This window comes from Bombyx mandarina, chromosome 19 (genome assembly GCF_030267445.1).
Source record: "Bombyx mandarina strain Sakado chromosome 19, ASM3026744v2".
Taxonomy (NCBI): Eukaryota; Metazoa; Arthropoda; class Insecta; order Lepidoptera; family Bombycidae; genus Bombyx; species Bombyx mandarina.
Genome location: NC_143225.1, coordinates 12203826 through 12222573, shown reverse-complemented (window position 1 = coordinate 12222573; position 18748 = coordinate 12203826). Strand labels below are relative to the sequence as shown.

General features: G+C 36.0%; 2 protein-coding genes across 3 annotated transcripts in view; both read right to left on the bottom strand.

Annotated features, from left to right (window-relative positions):
- Nucleotides 1-2056: 2056 nt before the first annotated feature.
- Rchy1 (Ring finger and CHY zinc finger domain containing 1) lies at nucleotides 2057-11406 on the bottom strand. 2 transcript variants are annotated; one of them, XM_028170586.2, is made up of 8 exons: nucleotides 11305-11406; nucleotides 10890-11008; nucleotides 10194-10355; nucleotides 8468-8626; nucleotides 6460-6642; nucleotides 5808-5903; nucleotides 4641-4726; nucleotides 2057-4501 (listed from the first exon to the last, which is right to left on the bottom strand). In XM_028170586.2, exons 2-8 carry the CDS (start codon nucleotides 10998-11000, stop codon nucleotides 4357-4359), a joined length of 942 nt encoding a protein of 313 aa, XP_028026387.1. In that variant the 5' UTR covers nucleotides 11001-11008; nucleotides 11305-11406; the 3' UTR covers nucleotides 2057-4356. The 2 variants fall into 2 exon arrangements, with proteins under 2 accessions (XP_028026387.1, XP_089591519.1); XM_089735393.1 differs by having other exon boundaries at nucleotides 11301-11327.
- A 6354-nt stretch (nucleotides 11407-17760) lies between these two features.
- Nucleotides 17761-18748, bottom strand: part of LOC114240842 (oxysterol-binding protein-related protein 9) — a 74564-nt gene continuing 73576 nt past the window's right edge. Inside the window, exon 16 of the mRNA XM_028171530.2 lies at nucleotides 17761-18095. Coding sequence (XP_028027331.2) covers nucleotides 17982-18095 — 114 coding nt within the window. The 3' untranslated portion in view covers nucleotides 17761-17981. The remainder of the gene's footprint in view (nucleotides 18096-18748) is intronic.

Sequence of the window (18748 nt, the reverse complement as noted above, 5' to 3'; positions counted from 1 at the left end):
TCCATATTGCAGGCGCTAAGTACTGTACAGATTGAAAATAAAATTACTTTTATCAAAATCGGTACCTACATAGGTAGTGTGCAATAATAGAAAAAAAGGAATAATTCTAGCTTCACTAAGGAATATATTTTCATTTTTCCTTTTAGTCTAATTCATTATGACGCCCTGATTTTTAAGATTATTTTTTATTTATTTATTAGGGAATGATTTATTAAGGTATTTATGAAATGTTTATTAAGACATTATAACACTACTTTAAGCAATGTGCAATATAAAGTTTTTCTCGCATTTTATAAAATATTAGTTTGTTTTCCTCAAATTTTGCAATTTTACTAAATGGAAATCATGATCCCGAATTTGTTTTAAAGGAACGATCAGTAATAAATACGTTAGTTGCTCAACAATTAAAGTTCAATTTAAAAGTTGAGATTTACTAAATCTGTTACCATGAAATATTTAAGCGTTAGAGCTTATGGATTTATGTAACAGCTAATAATTTTACATTTTATTGTATTAACATTCCATATGTTATAATGTTCCTTTGTAATGAGATTTTTTATTACATGCGAATTAAAATATTTTATAAATTTTACTGATGTTTTATTAAATAAATAAAAATTAGTTATGATCTGAAGACAGGTACAACTCGACCAAGCTAAGTTTGCACCTCGCATTGATTACGTCACTGCCGCTTAGGTATGGTCTGAAAAAAGGATTCGCTATGACTTTAAAAATGTAAACAAATATTTGTGGAATGAGACGTTCGCTCCTGGCCTTTTCATTTTCATTTCCATTTTTCATTATTATTATTTTTTTAATTGTATTTTTTGACTTGTTTTTTCGTTTACTGTAAATATTTTTACTTATTTAAAAAAAAAGATATTTGAGAAAAAACAAAAAAAAAGCCCGCTGAGTTTGTTTCGCCGGTTCTTCTCAGGACTATGGCTTTTTTTTGGAACCGGTGGTAGAGTTAACATGGTTATTTATATTTTGACATTCAACAAGTGTGTTATGCTGACATCCAAGTTGAAATAAATTATTTTGAATTTGAATTGAATTTGTTATATTTTGTTTTGCATTTATTGTTTTTAACAATATATGGTACATTAGAGTATAGCGATATCGGGTTTTTGTATTAAGACCACCCGGGCGCTCTTGCACTTAAAATTTGTATCCCAATTGCTCAGTAATCATTTTCCTTTATGTTTCTTTTTTAAGGATTATGTTTCTACTTTCACTGTGTATCACCTTTCCTTTCATTTTGTTGCCCACACCAATCCTCTCGAAGTAAAAAAAAACGTTAAGCGTTCAGTAATAGCAGTTAAACAAAAATAGTCCAATAATATAACTAAACTTCAACAAAAAACCTAACAAGAACAGTTAAAAAATTTAAAATTCAACGGATAGGGAGACGAAAACTCGTATGACGCGTGTCGGCGACAAAGATGCTAACCGTATTGACGCGATAGGGCGGTCGCGGGAAGGTGAGCGGGGAAGCGGGCGGAGCGCCGCATTCCAGCGAGGTGCAAACTTAGCTTGGTCGAGTTGTACATACGTTTACAAATGCAATTAAGTTTGACTCTTACTCTGAAAGTGGGTGAAAATTTTAATTACATCAATAAACATAAGACAAAAGTATTATAAAAAGTAATGTCTGAATTGAAGGAGTACTTCTTAAATAAATAAATATAATATTTACTAACAATCACGCCACGTTAACTGGTCCCGTGATAAGTTCGTAAAGAACTTGTGTTACAGGTACCAGATAACGGATATAAATGTAAGATTTTTATTATACACATACATATATTTAATATACATCCATAACAGTGGAAAAGACATTTATATTTATCATACAAATATCTCCCCTTGGCGGGATTCGAACCCGCCGATATCCGAACTTCTTATAACTACTTTGATGTTTTGCAATTGTCTGTTAGCCTATTGATATTATTCCCATAGTTACTTATGAACAAGTTATGAAAAACTTGAAATATTTTTTATCTAATCATAGAAACTAGGACAAAAGAAAGATTCAGAAACAGAAGAAACAATCTGATATTCAATAATTTATTCAACTTTTCCAAATCATAAAATCTTGCAAGGAAAATACAGAATACATTACTGTAATAGAATTAAAATCAACAAAACAATGTCTGCGTGAAATGCAACTTGCAAACTACACTGGACCAAAGTTATATTAAAAATTATAATAAAATAGGTGAAAAATTTTTCTAACACTATTATAACATTCTTTTTAATTAAGATTACATAGGTAAACTGTTGCTCTTAAAAAGAAATAATGAATTTAATATATTTATTGATGTATCTCTTGAGTATCCAATAAATATGTACAACAAATGTCGGGCATATAAAGTTCTTGAAGCTCTAACATAAAACTAGCAACTTGAAGTAAACTGATACCGGTATCCTTTAAATATTTAATTTCAGTTTACCATTTTGATAAATTACATGAACAGCAAATATAACACAGCCGCTGCATTAAAATATTTTTATATCAACAACTTTAATCACAACACTAAATTAGTCAATAAATAATAAAGCATTTTTGTATCAATAATAATGTACTACATTTCTATTGTACTTTAATTGCAAAGAAATTATGAAACAGGTAGAAAAAGAATATTCCATTACAAGTGAGGTATTTATGAATTTTTTTCTTTAATATGCAGATGAGCTTTCAGTCCCCTTCAAGAGTGTTCAAGAAAAGTTTACATAATGGAGCTTGGTGCAGTGGGGTCTTAGCGGGGCCAGTAAAGAGGGAAAAGAGTAATCATAACTGAAATATTATAATTTAAACTTAGCCTCATTTGAAGTTAGATATGTCACATTATTCATTCCAGACATATAACACACAATATAAACACAAAGTCAATTCAAAAGCAAAATCTATTTATTTCTGCTGATTTGAAATACAAATTGAAATGGATTTCAAAATAATGTGTGTACAACCAATTTTTGCAAAAGAACAATCGAATTTTATGTTACTGATGACAAGACACATTTCGGCAAGTCTACACTGTGTGAAAAGTAATGGCATCGTTTGAGGCCAGTTACCTCATGTGTAAGTTGGTTTTTGATGACATCCAATGCAAGTCAATGCTTTAAATAATACATAAAATGCAATATCTTGTGTTTGTTTAACGTCGGCAGAATCATCAGCAGTGCCATTGTCAATATCGATTTACTGATCGTAGTCCTAGTATCGTCTCTAGCTGTGTCGCAAAGCAGTCTTGCGTTCCGGTCTGAACGGTGGCACAGACGTTGTCCAATTGAGCCTGTATCTCACCTCGGAATTACAACGTGCGTAACAACTACAAGCTCCCATAACACTTAATATCAGATACGCTGTGAGCTCATCGGTTTATCTAGAGCATTAAAAACAAACATATCTTTGTTTTTGCAGTTTCCTTTGGTTTAACTAATACACTAATTCAGCTAACGGGTTATCGGGTTGCGGACAGCGGCTTGCCATTGGTGATGTCCATGAGCTACAATGACCACTCACAATCAAGCGGCCCGAATGTTTGTCAGCTTTCGGAGGTAATAAACTTTATTTAAAAATCTATATCATGTGCTTGTAGTAAGGAATATGTGTTAGAACAAACCTACATAAAAAAATTCTGTCGCGAACCAGTTTCGCGTTCTTGTCTATACTAATATTATAAAGAGGAAAGATTTGTTTGTTTGTTTGTTTGTTTCGAATAGGCTCCGAAACTACTGGACCGATTTGAAAAATTCTTTTTCCATTAGAAGCCGACATTGTCCCTGATGAACATAGACTACTTTTTAAAAAAAAAAAAAAAATTATTTTTTTGGTTTCATGTGTGTTTTAATGTTTCCGAAGCGAAGCGAGGGCGGGTCGCTAGTCTACATATAAAGGTGAATTTGACATTGAATCTCTTAGACTTAGAAGATTTTCATTTTAAGAAAAAACTAAAAGACAATCTTATTAGTGAAAATTATTATCACATAAATGATTTTCTTAGAGACGACATTGAAAATAAATTGACTTTTTAATAATAATTATTAGTTGAATTATGGATGAACGAATAGTAAATTATATAACATTATAATATCTTGCACTGCACTAAAATTCGCATGTCAAATAATCACAAAGCGTACGCGCTGCTTTTAATTTATGTAATAACTCATTTTCACTATGCTTGGCGAATAAATGATTTCTTTCTTTCTTTCTATGGTAACCGCTTAGCACCAGGCGGGTCGAGGACTCGTATGTTCACGTATAGCACACGAATACAAAAATGCAGATGAACATCGTCTAGGAGCTGCTTGTGGGTTAGGACGGATCGCCCTGGGGGTGGCGAGGGCGGGTCAGGCCTGGGGCGGCTCGTCCAGCGGGTTGGCGGTGGGCAGGTCGTGGTGCGGCGCCGGGGGGGCGCGGGGCGACGGCGCTGATGACGCAGACGACGCCGACGATGAACTTGACGCGTCTCCCGATTCAGTACTCCCGCTCTCCCTGTACAATAACGTATTTTTTATTTCTTAGATGTGTGGCAGAAATAGCCAGGGTAGTGGTACCCACCCGCGCGGACTCACAAGAGGTCCTATCTCCAGTAAAAGCCTTACTGGCCTGCAGTTACTTCAAGTGAACTTACTTATGGAACCCGTTCGTCTGACACGTGTTGTAGGCTCCGCAATGTTGACATTTCAGTCCTACGACGTGAAACTTCACCGTTGACAGCTGGAATGTCAAAACATCAATATTAGTATAAAAATTGTAGTATCTGTGGCGAGAACGTTCGGAGCTTAATTGTACGAATTGATTTGTTTCGTTAATTTAGTGTTATTTTCTGGATTAATATCGTGTAACAACGTCAGTTTATTAATCGTCGGGGGTCATTGAAAGTAGCTGGACGTAACTTCTCGGGTTCTTGCTAAAATATCACTGAAAAATTCTCAGTAAATAACCACCGTATTAGTGAGACTTTATTTCACCCAATCTCATCTTGTTTCATTTAATTCAATCCCTTTTTTTTATTGCCTTTGTAGGCAGACCGTCATACGGCCTGATGGTAAGTGGTCACCGTCGCTCATGGACGTTAGCAATGTCAGGGGCAGAACCAAGCCGCTGCCTACCATTAAGTACTCTCCGCAAGCCTCGTTTGAAAAAGATTTTTTTGATCACAGTCTCAAATAAATCAACTTCACCTCATTTCATTTCTATTATTTTTGGCTCCATGTTACGTATCATGTATCATTTAATAGAATGTACAAAAAATTAGGCTGTACGGTGTGATACTTTCGTCTTTCATGTTGTAGAAACTGAACTATGACGCGTTACATTCAGTGTGCTTAGTGCTTCGTTTGCCGCTAGAGGCGCTACTCCAACTCCATACAAATTTGAGTTAGCTTTTACGCGATCGAGAAGTTGAAAAAACTAGCATTAAGCACAATGATGGTTGTCTGGAAGAGATCGCTCTTAGCGATAAGATCGCTAATTGTACTTTTTTTGTGTTTAATGTATCGCACTGTTTATTTGTTTTTTGGCGTACAATAAATAATACTCTCTCTTTCTCTCTTTCACACAATACGCACTGCTATCACAGGGTGATATTAGGAATTCAGACTGTAATTTTTTTTATAAGCCTGCATTAATTTCTTAAATCTGTTTTCTTCTGTCTGCTAGTAGTATTATTAAACAAAAAAAGCACTAAACCTACATTAACCTTTCAAAGAAATTTAATTACTTTGACGGGTTAAAGATTATTTGAATTTAAATCTTCCAGGCCTCAGGCCTTGTTCCACATCATAGTGTTTATTACCTTATGACAATCCTTGCACAGTATCGTGGCCTTGTAGTCGGCGTACTCGGACGGCATCGGTGTGGCCGCTACTTCGGAATCCAGATAGTTCCAGAGCTGCAACAAAACAACTTCACCTTAAATAATTTCTTAGAGCGCCTGGTACCTATCCGGACATGCTAATAGTAATGTAGGATTATTAAGAACGGAACGTATGAAAAGAGTGTGGAACGGAGCGTTAAGATGTGATTTAAGTGAGAGAAAACGGAAAGAAAAGGAAAAGAGAATGACAGACAGAATAACAGAGAAAAAGGAAGATGGCGAAGACGTAATAAGTGTTAATTAATTTTTAATTATTATTATAACACAAGATTTTGGGACAGTAGAAATTTTGTTTTATGCGCTGCGATCCCTATTCTATAATAATAAGATGATTATTTCCCAACATCCATCCTAAATAATTTAGAATGTAAAATTGTTGGCATCGGGGACACTAGTCACACATTCAACATTGATGCATATGGCAAGTAGCATGTGTCCTACCAACATTCACCTAGACGAAGAGAGAGACAGAGAGATCAAAGAGCCTTTAGTTTAATGACATTGCCATTAGTTGGAGCTTCCGGACAATAGGCAAGAGGACTGACACGGACTAGACCCGGATGAAACTCACATTCGACATGTCGATCATGCTCGTCTGGCACGTGGGGCACGCGTAGTGGCCGGAGTGCAGCAGCTGCTCGAAGCAGGGCCGGTGCAGCAGGTGCCCGCAGTCCGGGATGTGGCACGGGATGCGGGACGTGTGGATGTCCTCCAGGCACACGGGACAGTTCGACCGGGACACGTTCTCTACGCACTGCGGGACATAGTAAAGAAAGAACGAAATAATGAATGAAAGAAAGAAAGAAAACATTTATTCGCTAAGCATATAGAAAATGAGTTATTACATAAGTTAAAAGCAACGTGTATGCTTTGTCATTATTTGACATGCGAATTTTGGTGCAGTGCAAGATATTATAATCTATATATTAATACGTGAAGCAAAAACTTTGTATCCCTTTTTACGAAAATTGCGCGGACGGAGGAGTATGAAATTTTCCACACTTATAGAGAATATAGAGAAGAAGTGCACAAAGCTAATATTTTTTTTAAATAATGCATAAAAAATACATTAAATCAATAAAGAAAACATTACACACACTACCATGTATTTGACACACGCACGCATGCATACTATTTATTTATTGTCAAACTTTTGTTCTTGACCCCTACAGATTTGATATTCAATTCATACAAATTGCCTTATCATAACACTCCGTGTTGAAAGGTTGACATTACTTCTTTTTAACTAATACAAATTATAAATCTAATTATGCACTGAAATATCCTGATTTAAGCTCTGCCGTTAACATGCTATTAACAACGTCTATGAGTCTGTTAGGCGCGAACACTTAGACTTTGATGTGTATTGAAGGACTTTTTATTTACAAAAAAAAATTATATATTCTATACTAGCTTATGCCCGCGACTTCGTCCGCGTGGAATAGTTACTTTGGCATAATGCTAAATTTTACCCGCGACTTCATTTACAGCACTCAGGATTGGAACTTCATTACTGAACCTGTGGGTGGCGTTGAAGAAGCTAGATTTTGAGATTTTTTGACAAATGTTTTTTTTAATTTTTCGTAAAGATAAAAATTTTTCTTAATTAAAAGTATCCTGTGTTACTTCTAATACCTCCAAGAATATGTGTACAAAGTTTCATGATGATCGGTTGAGTAGTTTTCGCGTGAAAGCGTAACAAACAAACTTACATTCACATTTATATATTAGTAGGGATAGGGATGTGCAGAGAAATGCACGCCCAAAATACATGCATCCGTTTTAATAATATTATCAATAGATGGCGTTGCTCATTTTCTGAATCGCGCTCGTATTATTAATAGAAAGGACTTAAGGCACCAATAGATCTATGTATTGATGTGTTGTTAAAAATGTTGTTATAAAAAACACATATTTTTTGGGGGCGTGTCTTGTAACTTCGGTTATAAGCAGAGAGCCTGTATAGTATGGAATATGGACGCGGGAAACGTGATTATTTGTAGGCAGACGAGCACACGGCCCACTTGAAGATGAGTGCTAACAGATAAAGTATTTTTTCGTTTTTAAGTAGGTGAAAAAATGGGGGCGCCAAAAAATAATTTATTCTCAAAGTGGGCAGTAGACAAAATAAGTTTAGGAGTCCTTGCTATAGAGAGACAGCCAATTTTAAACATCTAAATTTTGTTTTGACAATCCTGTCATTACATCAGAATGAATATCAGACAAATACTTTAGGGACTACTGCTTTTTTTTTCCTACCTATACTGATAGCCTTAAGAGGCTATTTCAGCTTTGCTAACACGTAGGTGAGGTCATGGGGCTCAAACTGGAGTGTTGCTGACACTGACCCTTGCAAGAGCTGTGCTTCGCAGAATCTACCACCAGATCGGAAACGCGACCCACTGAGAAGATCCGGCGAGAAACTCACTGGGCTGTGTCTATGGGTTAATTCGCTCGTCGAGCCCTTCGTTGCAAGACGGGTTCGGCGAGAGCGGTGATTGGTGCTTGTGGGACCTAAAAGCACTGTTAATGGATTTTTGGAGGATTACTGCACTCAGATTAGTTTTTAATTGACTCACCCTATGTCCCACCCTTTGCAACTGAACAGGCAGGCACATGTTGCAGCGTTCACAATGGAAGAACCTATCGCGGCCTCCTACACGACATATGCCGCATCCGTCGCAGTGATACTGCTTCTTATCTTCATCATCAAACAGGTTGCAGATCAAACAAGTGTACTGTAATATTAAGATATTGGTAGTTCAATCAGTACACCTACCAGTACTCAATAATGAAGTTAAGTGAATATTATGGACGCATTGAAGACACAGTCATTCCAAGTGCTAAAACCAGTGGATGATAAATTGCCGTCTACCACTGAGGATATTGCTCAAATATTGTTGGTTCCCCAGCGCTATGACATGTCCTTCTTTAAATGAGGCTTGTGGAGAGTATTAAACGGCAGGCAATTGCTTAGCTTTGCCCCTGGCATTGATGACACCCATGAGCAATGGTGACCACTGACTATCAGGTGGGCGGTACGCTCGTTTACCTACACGAGCAATAAAATACATTGTTTAAAGAAGAATAATTCACTGTCTGTAAACAAAAAAAACATTTGTTACATGATGTTATCAAAATAAATAAAGTAAATGTGTTTTAATTAACATCTTCACTATCTAAAGACGTTTTATGTACTTGCCAAGGTCTTACAGTTAACTCGATTTATTTATGACATTATTTGTTTAATGTGTGATGTATGTCGGGTAAACTACAAGTTATTGATTCTCCACTGCAAACAGGGCATTGAATTCTAATTTCAACAAACATGGAATATGTTTGATTTTATATATTAATAGAAATGAATCTCCATTTCCTGCTCAACTATATGCTAATTTTACATAGATCTTATACCTGATAGACAGCAGGTTTTAAAAATAAAATCTTGGTAGACGGGGTGCTTTATTATAACTTAAGTGGTGTTAATTGGTTGAAGGAGCCCATAGACATCAGACGAAACATGAGGTCACATTTGAATTCTATAAGGTCTGTCCAATCCTTTGAACTAAAGTGCATGAATTCTTAACACCAGATAGTGATAGCTTTTATTTGAGTTTAAAATATGTCCTACTACTATTATGTTAAGTAGTCTATAGTTCTCCCATCCATGTCTTCTTCGGTCAAACTCTTCCCCCTCTACCTTGACAGCTTTCTAGTGCTTTCTTTTGACAATTTGACAAAATGTTGTTGAATGAATTTAAGCTGTATCCTACTTAAGAATGTATTGATAGGTTCAGTAACATATGCATGAACAATATTTGTTCAAGCTTCAGTTCTGTACTTGCTCTAGTGGCCAAGCAATCGTGTTTATAGGGAACTACAGGCTTAAATGACATATTATTACATTTTGGTACATTTACATATCTTATACCTTTAAACGAGCAATTCTTGTATATTAATATATATATAATCTGATTCTCTGAAACGGCTCTAACGATTTTCATAAAATTTAGTATACGGAGGATTTCGGGGGCGATAAATCGATCTAGCGACGATTTATTTTCAGAAAATGTTTTTTTATTCGTGTTTTCAATAATCAACTCTTCCCAACATCTATTGGCGAATAATAATATTATTTTTCTTAATTGAGAGCAACTAGCCGCTTTAAAGACACTAAAAGATGGCGTTATAAAAAAAAAAACTGAGCAAAGCTCGGTCATCGTCTAGTTACTCAAATATGTTTGGCATCCTATTAACAACTTCTTAATATCACTGTTACATCTCACTAGTTTAAAGCAACATTACCTTTCCAAACCTAACTCCACAGTTCTGGCATTCTGGCTGCACCTTTTGTCTTGTGTCACACTCTGTGCATATCAGCTCTGTAACAGTCTTCCTATTGAAATAGTGTTGTTCGTTTTCATCATGACAGTAACGGCAGATGTACACTTTGTTACAGCATGGTGTCTAGAAAACAGATTTGTTTTTATTATTAGTTCTTTGTTATTGGTTTTGGTGATGTGTAAGAATATTTATTTGTTTATATTTCAACCTCAAAAGATATATTTTGTAATGTAGTGAAATGGTAAGCATTATTGCCTGTTTCTAAAGTGGTTAAGCCAATCTGAATGCATATTTTGATAATGCATAAGCTTAGTCCAATATATAGTGTTCTTTTCATTTACATCAACAGACAAATCATTTTTAAAGCGCGTAATTATTGGACATATACATGAACATGACTGGAAAGAATTAAATCAATGCTTTGTCTAATGCTTTTGTTTTCTGTACAAATTTTTAATTTAGAATAAGGATCACGGCAAAAATCGGAGGTTCGTTGACTTCACTTTGTTTTCGTATTTTCGCATTTCACCATCTCGAGATTCCTACGTGACATTTATAATTAGAATCTAGAACGCGTCTTTTGTACCCCGAGGTGTTCTAGCTGAAATATGTGTGTAGTATATGAATTTATACATCGCAATTAATATACTAACTCACCACAAACTTCGCTCGCCGTTTGTAATGAGCACAGCCTATGCGTTTTTCACCGTTTTGTTCAGCAACTGTGGAACTATCGCCGTTTACACTTTCTGACTTTTCCTTCGACATTATGTAGTCTGGAATACAAACCAATTACCTTTAATAAAAGCTCAAGGTCTACACACGTTATACACTATTGATTCTTGCAATAATTTCATTGAATGAGATCCTAAATATCACTTAGGTTTGGTCATTGGTATCGATGTTGTCATGATTGTCGTGACATTTAGGTTGTTAATATGCACGTTCCAGGAGGAAAATAAGTTTCTTAATGTTTTACGGTGAAACAACCGTATTTCAAACGAATTAAGAGCGAAAGAGCTACTAAAAAGGTAGGTATGTATGTTACAAATATCAAATATGACTGACTCACTCCTTACTGCTTTTCGGAATCGTAAACAGTCAGGTTACTGCCAAATGCCAACTTGACATTTCACTGTGGTGACGTTGTTAATTTCTGTCATTAGCTACTGTCAGTGGCCGTTTTCCAATTACAGCACAAGAGCGTAATTGGAAAACTACCTGTATTAGTTTTCCAATTACAGAGCATAATGCGACTCAGTCACGCATAATGCCGAATTATGCTGAAGCTTAGTTGAGCATTATGCCGCATGATGCGCTCTTGTGCTGTAATTGGAAAACGGCCAGTGCTTTGTTCTTTTATCTTCAAATGCAAAAAAATTACTTATAATCGGTACGTTTATGTATTCATTTGAGATTGTATCATGGGCTACAATGATATGAATCAAAACAATCCCAATGGAATATGTGGTTTAAAAAATACCTACAGGAATGAGTGGTAGTAAGCCAAATGCGCTAATCTGTACGTCCGCCTAGTTTAATTAAAATTAAAAGTTATTTTAAAAGTGAAACTTTGTTACTCGTTCACATGGGGAGTTCATTCCAGAGCCGTGTGGTTCAAGGCAGAAATGATTACTGAAAAGGCCCTACATTGAGCTTTGCTTCGGTATGAACGAGATGACGGTATCATCTCAAATCACATGTCACCAATCTCCAGTGATTTTAGTTTGCCCACCTGTCCTGGTGTAACTGGAAAGGCCTCTGTCTCTGGGCCGCAAGTAATCCCTCATTCATAAAAAAATGGTTTTAGTAATGCGTTTCGGTTTGAAGGGTGGGGCAGCCGTTGTAACTATACTGAGATTTTAGAACTTATATCTGAAGGTGGGTGGCGCATTTACGTTGTAGATGTCCATGGGCTCCAGTAACCACTTAACACCAGGTGGGCTGTGAGCTCGTCCACCCATCTAAGCAATAAAAAAAAGTATAGGTTCCAGCCTGGACGGGCTTGCGGTACCCTTGCATTATTAAATTTAAGATGGTTGAGTAAAGGGTATGGTTATTATGGGTAAATTCAGGGAATGTACGAACAATTAGTAGTTTCTCGTGATCCATAGCATTAATCATCGAGATATTCATAAACTGTAGCCTGAAGCCAACCTTGATTGCATTGTCAAACCTTGCACCGATTGGAATAGAATGTGTTCAGGGGGAACTATATCAGGACAGATTTGAAACTTCGATTACTTCTCCCATAATTTCAGGCAATAAAACAAATGCAGCTTACGTAATAATTTTTTATTTAAATATACAACATGGTTTTAAAACTATTCAATCGAATAAGTCTATGTGATAGAATAATAATAATAATTAAATTCTGCAATTCACTTCACGCCACTTTTCACAGTACACCCATTTTCGTTCACTCATTCAGTCTTTTCACTATAACGAAGTGCTACATGGACCTAATTAATATACGTGGCTTTGATTTGAATCCTGAAAGTATCGATATCAATCAACCATTGCGAGCCCTTAAACGATCATTTATTTACCGAAATTACATTAACATTTTTATAACGGAACGAAATTTCCGAACGTGCGATACCGCTCCCGCCGCCGTCTTACCTTACCTTACAGCGGGGGGCTGAGACAGAGCTCTCTGAGCGCGAAAACACACGCCTTCAGCGCGCGCGACGACGACCAGTAAAATATTGCGAGTCTTAGTTTGACTGTACGATTCTCAACTCATTTTGTATTTTATGTTAGTTATTGTGTCGCTTTTTTATATTAAAACCTCATACCAAATCAGTGTAAACATTATTTCTATATCATCTTCGCCAACAGCCCGGAACAACGAACTCACGAAAATTCACAAAAGTCCCGCCAGTCGGACTTGTAGTGTTCAATTTTTTAAATATAACATTTATATATTGTGAAGGTTTTATATGTGTTTATACGATTATCAAAATTGTAAATACGACATGCCGTGTTTAATCATATCATTGTATTTAATAAAGGGATCATTTTCATTCATATTCTGTAGTCCTTATTTTGACAGATATCACCAACGTTGCCAATATCCAGAATTGATGTTGGGCCAATAGGATGAAGTATTGGTACGAATATCGCCTTTAGATTAGTTCCAAACGATTTTGATAGTATTATTTTATAGAGTAGAAAAAGGATGTGAAAAATCTATTTTTTTTTTCTTAAATATATTAAGAGATATGATATAGTAAGTAACTTCTGTTTTCGTTCTGAACTACATACGATAATTTTAATTTTTTTAAAAGTTTCGTTAAAGTAGATAACTTACAACAAAATTCGTGATACTTAATATATTCTACAATATTTTCGACAATTTGTATTAAGAGGTGCCTGCCTATTTATTCCCTTTGCCTTGGAATCCTATTTCGTCCGAGCAAAGGGATATTGAATTTAATATTTCTGGTTCTATAAAAACGAACCAATATCATCACCTCTCGTGTTTCAGCAAAGTTTATACCGAGAGTCCTAAGATATAAGATATCACAATTAATTTTCATTGTTTTAGAATAGTCATCTGAAGGTTGAAAAAAAAAAACTACAACGTCCATTCTGCAGCTTTCTCTCTCTCTCTCTCTCTATTATCAGAGTGCTTTAAGCGTGTGTTCAAACAAGCTTTTTTTAGCTCCTACATGTATGTTTTTTTTCGCTCCCACATGTATTTATTTACATATATTTATGGCGTTATCGCTAACAATCATGCCATTTCTGCCATTACAAACTATTTATTATAGGCCGTTAAGCAGTAAATTTAGATAAGATTTCATCTCTATACAACAAGATTCGTACTGTTAATTTGACAGATGACATTTATGATAACTACATTAATCAGGAGTACTTTTGTAATAAGATTGAGGTATAGATATTTGTTGAACCAAGTACATGTCAAATTATGTCCATAAATTTAAAAGTATAACATCTACTCAAGTCTTCACAACAAACCCATTAAAAATTGAATGCTGTATTCGCAAAAAGTAAAAAAAAATCTTTCCAAAGATGCTAATCAATTATGAACAAAAAATGTAAACAAAAAAACTCATACAACTTTTGTACAACATTTCTTTAAGTTTTATCTACACAATATTTTTAAATAACCTTAACCTATTAAACATGTAACGTGGTCGTGTTTATTAACATCTAGACGTGCGCCATTTTGTTTGAAAATCTTTTTAACAAGATGGCGTCCATATGCGGGAACAGCTGATCGTTTCACTAAGATGAGTTTAATGCTCCTGTTTATGTTTTTTCCTTTCTTAAAGTTCATACTTCTGGGCGACAGACGCGCGACCGAACTACTGAAGTAACAATACAGATATTCTTCTGTTGGGACTCTTGTTAAATTGGCAAGAAATCATGTATTAATTTTGTATTGGTACTTATTTTCATTTGATCAATATTTACTAAACAGAAGCATTTATTCGTATAGTCTATCAACCGAACCGCTATAAACATCCTACGACCTATAATAATACACAGGCACGTAACTCTCTCTCAGATTTATTACAGTGTTATTTTAAGATGAGGTTTTATTTGTATTAATAACTTATAAAAATATTAAGTTTCTCTGTTGTGTAGTATACTTACCGCCTAATTATAATAATATGGAGTATATACATGTGTTACAAACCATCGAAAATGCTATTTGTAAACTTGCACCGGTGGAAGTAGTTGTTATTGGTGATTTCAATTTAAATTCTGTGTCTACCTATGTACGCGAGCAATTCGAATATTTCTTAAATTTTTGTAAATTAACGCAATTTAATACTATTCCAAATCATCATGGAGGTATCTTGGATTTCGTTTTGAGTGGACTACACAGAGAACGTGTCTGTGTTGTGAGGGGAATCGGTGCTCTCGTGCCGGAGGACTGCTATCATCCGACGCTTGAAGTATCCGTGCGATGGCCTAGCAGGCGGAGCTGTGTCGGCGCCGGCATGCCCTCCCTCCCTCTATCATCCGATCCAGCCTACGTACTGGATAGCGGCTTCCAATGGAATTTTCGTAAAGCTGATATTAATGTACTATATGCATCTTTTGCTGAGATTGATTGGAGTGACATTGTTTCTGAGACAGATGTCAACATCGCTCTTAATACATTTTATAACAAATTATACTCTATAATCGACTACTGTGTGCCGACCAAACGTTGCATAGTAACAAATCAAACCAATAAATACCCAACTTGGTTTACTTCCGAAATAATACAAAACTTAAGATTCAAACATTTTAACCACAAAAGGTACAAAGCTGAGGGAAAAGAAGTAAATTTAGAATTGTTTAAATATTATAGGAGTAGAATAAAATATCTGATCGAGACAGCGTATAAAAAATATTTGTTGAGTATAGAGAGAGACATCGGTGATAATCCAAAAATATTTTGGAAGTTTATTAAAGATAAGCGACAAAGTAGGCATAATTGTAATAAATATTATGATTACTTGGGAAAACCTGTGGAAGGACAATACGCGGCAGATGCATTTGCAACTTACTTCAGTTCAGTTTTCTTAGCCGATGAACCCAAATTAGATCCAACTGAGGCCCAGCATAGTGCAGCAATAACATCACAGTTTTGTTCCAGTGCTCGAGTAGCTTTATTGACTGTAGATAATTCCGACCTGCGCTGTGCTGTGAAGCGCATTAAGCCGTTCTCCGCATCAGGTCCAGATCGTATCCCTTCCTTTTTGGCTAAGGATTGTATAAGTGTGCTTAGTGTACCACTACTACATATTTATAATCTCTCACTCCGAATGTCCACATATCCATCTACGTGGAAGCACACTAGAGTAACTCCGGTCTTCAAGGGTGGTGACCGCACAGATGTGAAAAACTATCGACCCATCGCAGTATTATCAGTATTTGCAAAGATATTTGAGTCCATTATTAATAAACATGTTAGTGCGCAGATCCGGAACCAATTGACTGACAGTCAACATGGTTTTCGAGCTGGTAGATCTGCGGCAACTAACCATATTAATTTCGTCAACTATGTTGCTGCTGAAATGGATGCAGGGAAACAAGTCGACGCTGTATACTTAGACTTTGAAAAAGCCTTCGACCGTGTCGATAATGACGTATTGTTGATGAAATTTGCTTCATTCGGATTTACCCCAAAACTCCTCAAATTATTTTCTTCTTATCTCTCTGATAGGTCTCAGCATGTTGAGTTAGCGGGTTTCAAATCTAAAACTTATTTTACAAGATCAGGGGTCAGTCAGGGTAGTAACCTTGGTCCCACTCAGTTTTTAATCATGATAAATGATCTATCTTCTATTCTCAGTGAGAGGACCAAGTGTCTTATGTTTGCTGACGATCTTAAGCTGTACGTTGGGGTCGGGTGTGATGCTGAGCGCCATGCTTTGCAACGCGACATTACTCGGGTTGCAGAATGGGGAGAGCGTAACCGCTTGCATTTTAATACTAATAAATGCAAGGTCGTTGCTTACAGCCGGTCACGGTCGCCCGTGTTGTTTCCATACCATTTATCTGGAGTCATTTTGAATCATGTGGCAGTTATACGTGACCTGGGAGTTATTTTCGATTCCAAGCTAACGTTTAAAGATCACATACAAAATATATGTAAAAGGGGTAGTGGTCTGCTCGGGTTCATAATTCGTCAGACGCACGACTTTGTAGGCCATCGTGTGATTGTTATGCTGTACGATGCCTATTTGCGAAGTAGTCTTGAATATAACGCACTCGTGTGGGATCCTCGCGAAGCAGTTCAAAAGCTAATGCTGGAAAAACTACATAAAAAATTTTGCAGGTTCCTATTCAAGAAAATGTATGGATACTATCCGTTCTTGTATCCATCACTTTATGTGACTGGTATGGTCGGATTAGATACTCTTGAGCTCAGACGGAAGATGACTCTTGTGGTGCATTATTATCAGCTATTGCATAACAAAATTGATAACTCCACTGCACTGGAATCAGTGTCGTTATATGTGCCTGATGGCTACATGCGCGGATGTATGTGTGGAGGGGTGCGTCGCCAGCGGCAGCTTCTTAGTACTACGCACGCGCGTACGCAGCACACCGCTAACTCCCCGACGCATCGTGCTGTCTCGCTACTCAATGGCTTGCTAGCTTATGCTCCGGAAATGGATATATTCCATGATGGTTTGCAGCGATTTATTTTTGTTGTCAGGAATTACTTAAGCTAATTATTAATACCTTACAAATGTTTTGGTTTATACTGTTAATTTGTAAGTAGACTAATTAAATAAATAAATAAATAAATAAATAAATAAATAAAGATGGATTTAGACTGAAAGGTTCAAGTGAGTTTTTAATTTGTTTTTTCTATAACACTAACCAAAATTGAAATTTAGTTCAAAAAATAAAAATTAATACAGGTCGTATGTGTGCGAACAGCATAAAAGTGGTTTTATACACAATCAAAAATGGAAACATGGACATTTCAAGATGTATAACGACTTGCCCGAGACACCACGTTGTCTATGAAGTTAATGAACAACAAAGAATATTATCTTCTACATAAATTTTATTGGAAATTAACTCCGATTTAAAAAAAAAGTATATCAATTTTCAAAAAGTTACTACGACTATTAACTTCCCGTTTTATTTAATTTAGCAACATTACCCATGGATTCGGCTACGTGCCTGCACTAAAGGGACCGGTATAGCCGTGACAGGAATCACTACCTTAGTGTTGATATAAATAAAGTCTCTTCTACTTTGATACGATTATCTCGTGTTGTCGTTCTCAGAGTGCTTGTGTTGGGGCGATTTGCAGGGCACGTTGCGATTCTTGAGAGGCGACTTGTACTCCCAGCCTTCTTCGATCCTGGGACTGAAAAGCTGAAATGTGAAAACCCCAAATTAGTCCGAATTTTGACTGAGTATTCGAATATTGCGTTCTAGTCACGTAATAACGGTTATAAATTCGAATATCGAATTGAAGCCGTCAGTGCAAAAGTGGCCTAAGCTTACCATAGTTAGTATGGAGATATCGAGGTTTGAATTTACTTTTACGCTGCTTTGTAGGCAAAAACAATACGCGCGAAAATAATGTTTACAAAGCCATCTGTTATCTATGGGTGAAACTATGGATAGGCCGGTTTTGCGTCAAAATGTATTTTGTTTCAAATAAATTGCAATATAGAAGCACCAATTTTGAAAAATTGTGGGCTCGGCCACTTTTACGCTGATGGCCTCAATTCAGATGTGTCGTTGCACAATAAACTGGGTTTTTTATTTATTGCTTAAACGGCTGGATGAGCTCACGGCCCAAATGGTGTTAAGTGGTTAGCGGAGCCCACAGACATCTACAACATAAATACCACCACCCACCTTGAGATATGAGTTCTAAGGTCTCAGTATAGTAACTATCTTTGACTGCCTTTTTTATTTTTTTATACTGATGCACAAAACAAATTACAACCATAGAAATTATATGTTTAAATATTTAACAAAACAATCTGGATTGCAATTCTAAACAGGTGCATACAGAA

What these genes read in the sequence shown, in the direction of transcription:
- Rchy1 (XM_028170586.2), bottom strand. Translation starts at nt 11,000, where the DNA reads ATGTCGAAGGAAAAGTCAGAAAGTGTAAACGGCGATAGTTCCACAGTT. An exon ending in GCATGATCGACATGTCGAAT is followed by an intron (nt 5,904 to 6,459) that starts GTGAGTTTCATC and finishes GTTTTGTTGCAG; the next exon opens with CTCTGGAACTATCTGGATTC. An exon ending in CAGACGAACGGGTTCCATAA is followed by an intron (nt 4,502 to 4,640) that starts GTAAGTTCACTT and finishes GTTATTGTACAG; the next exon opens with GGAGAGCGGGAGTACTGAAT.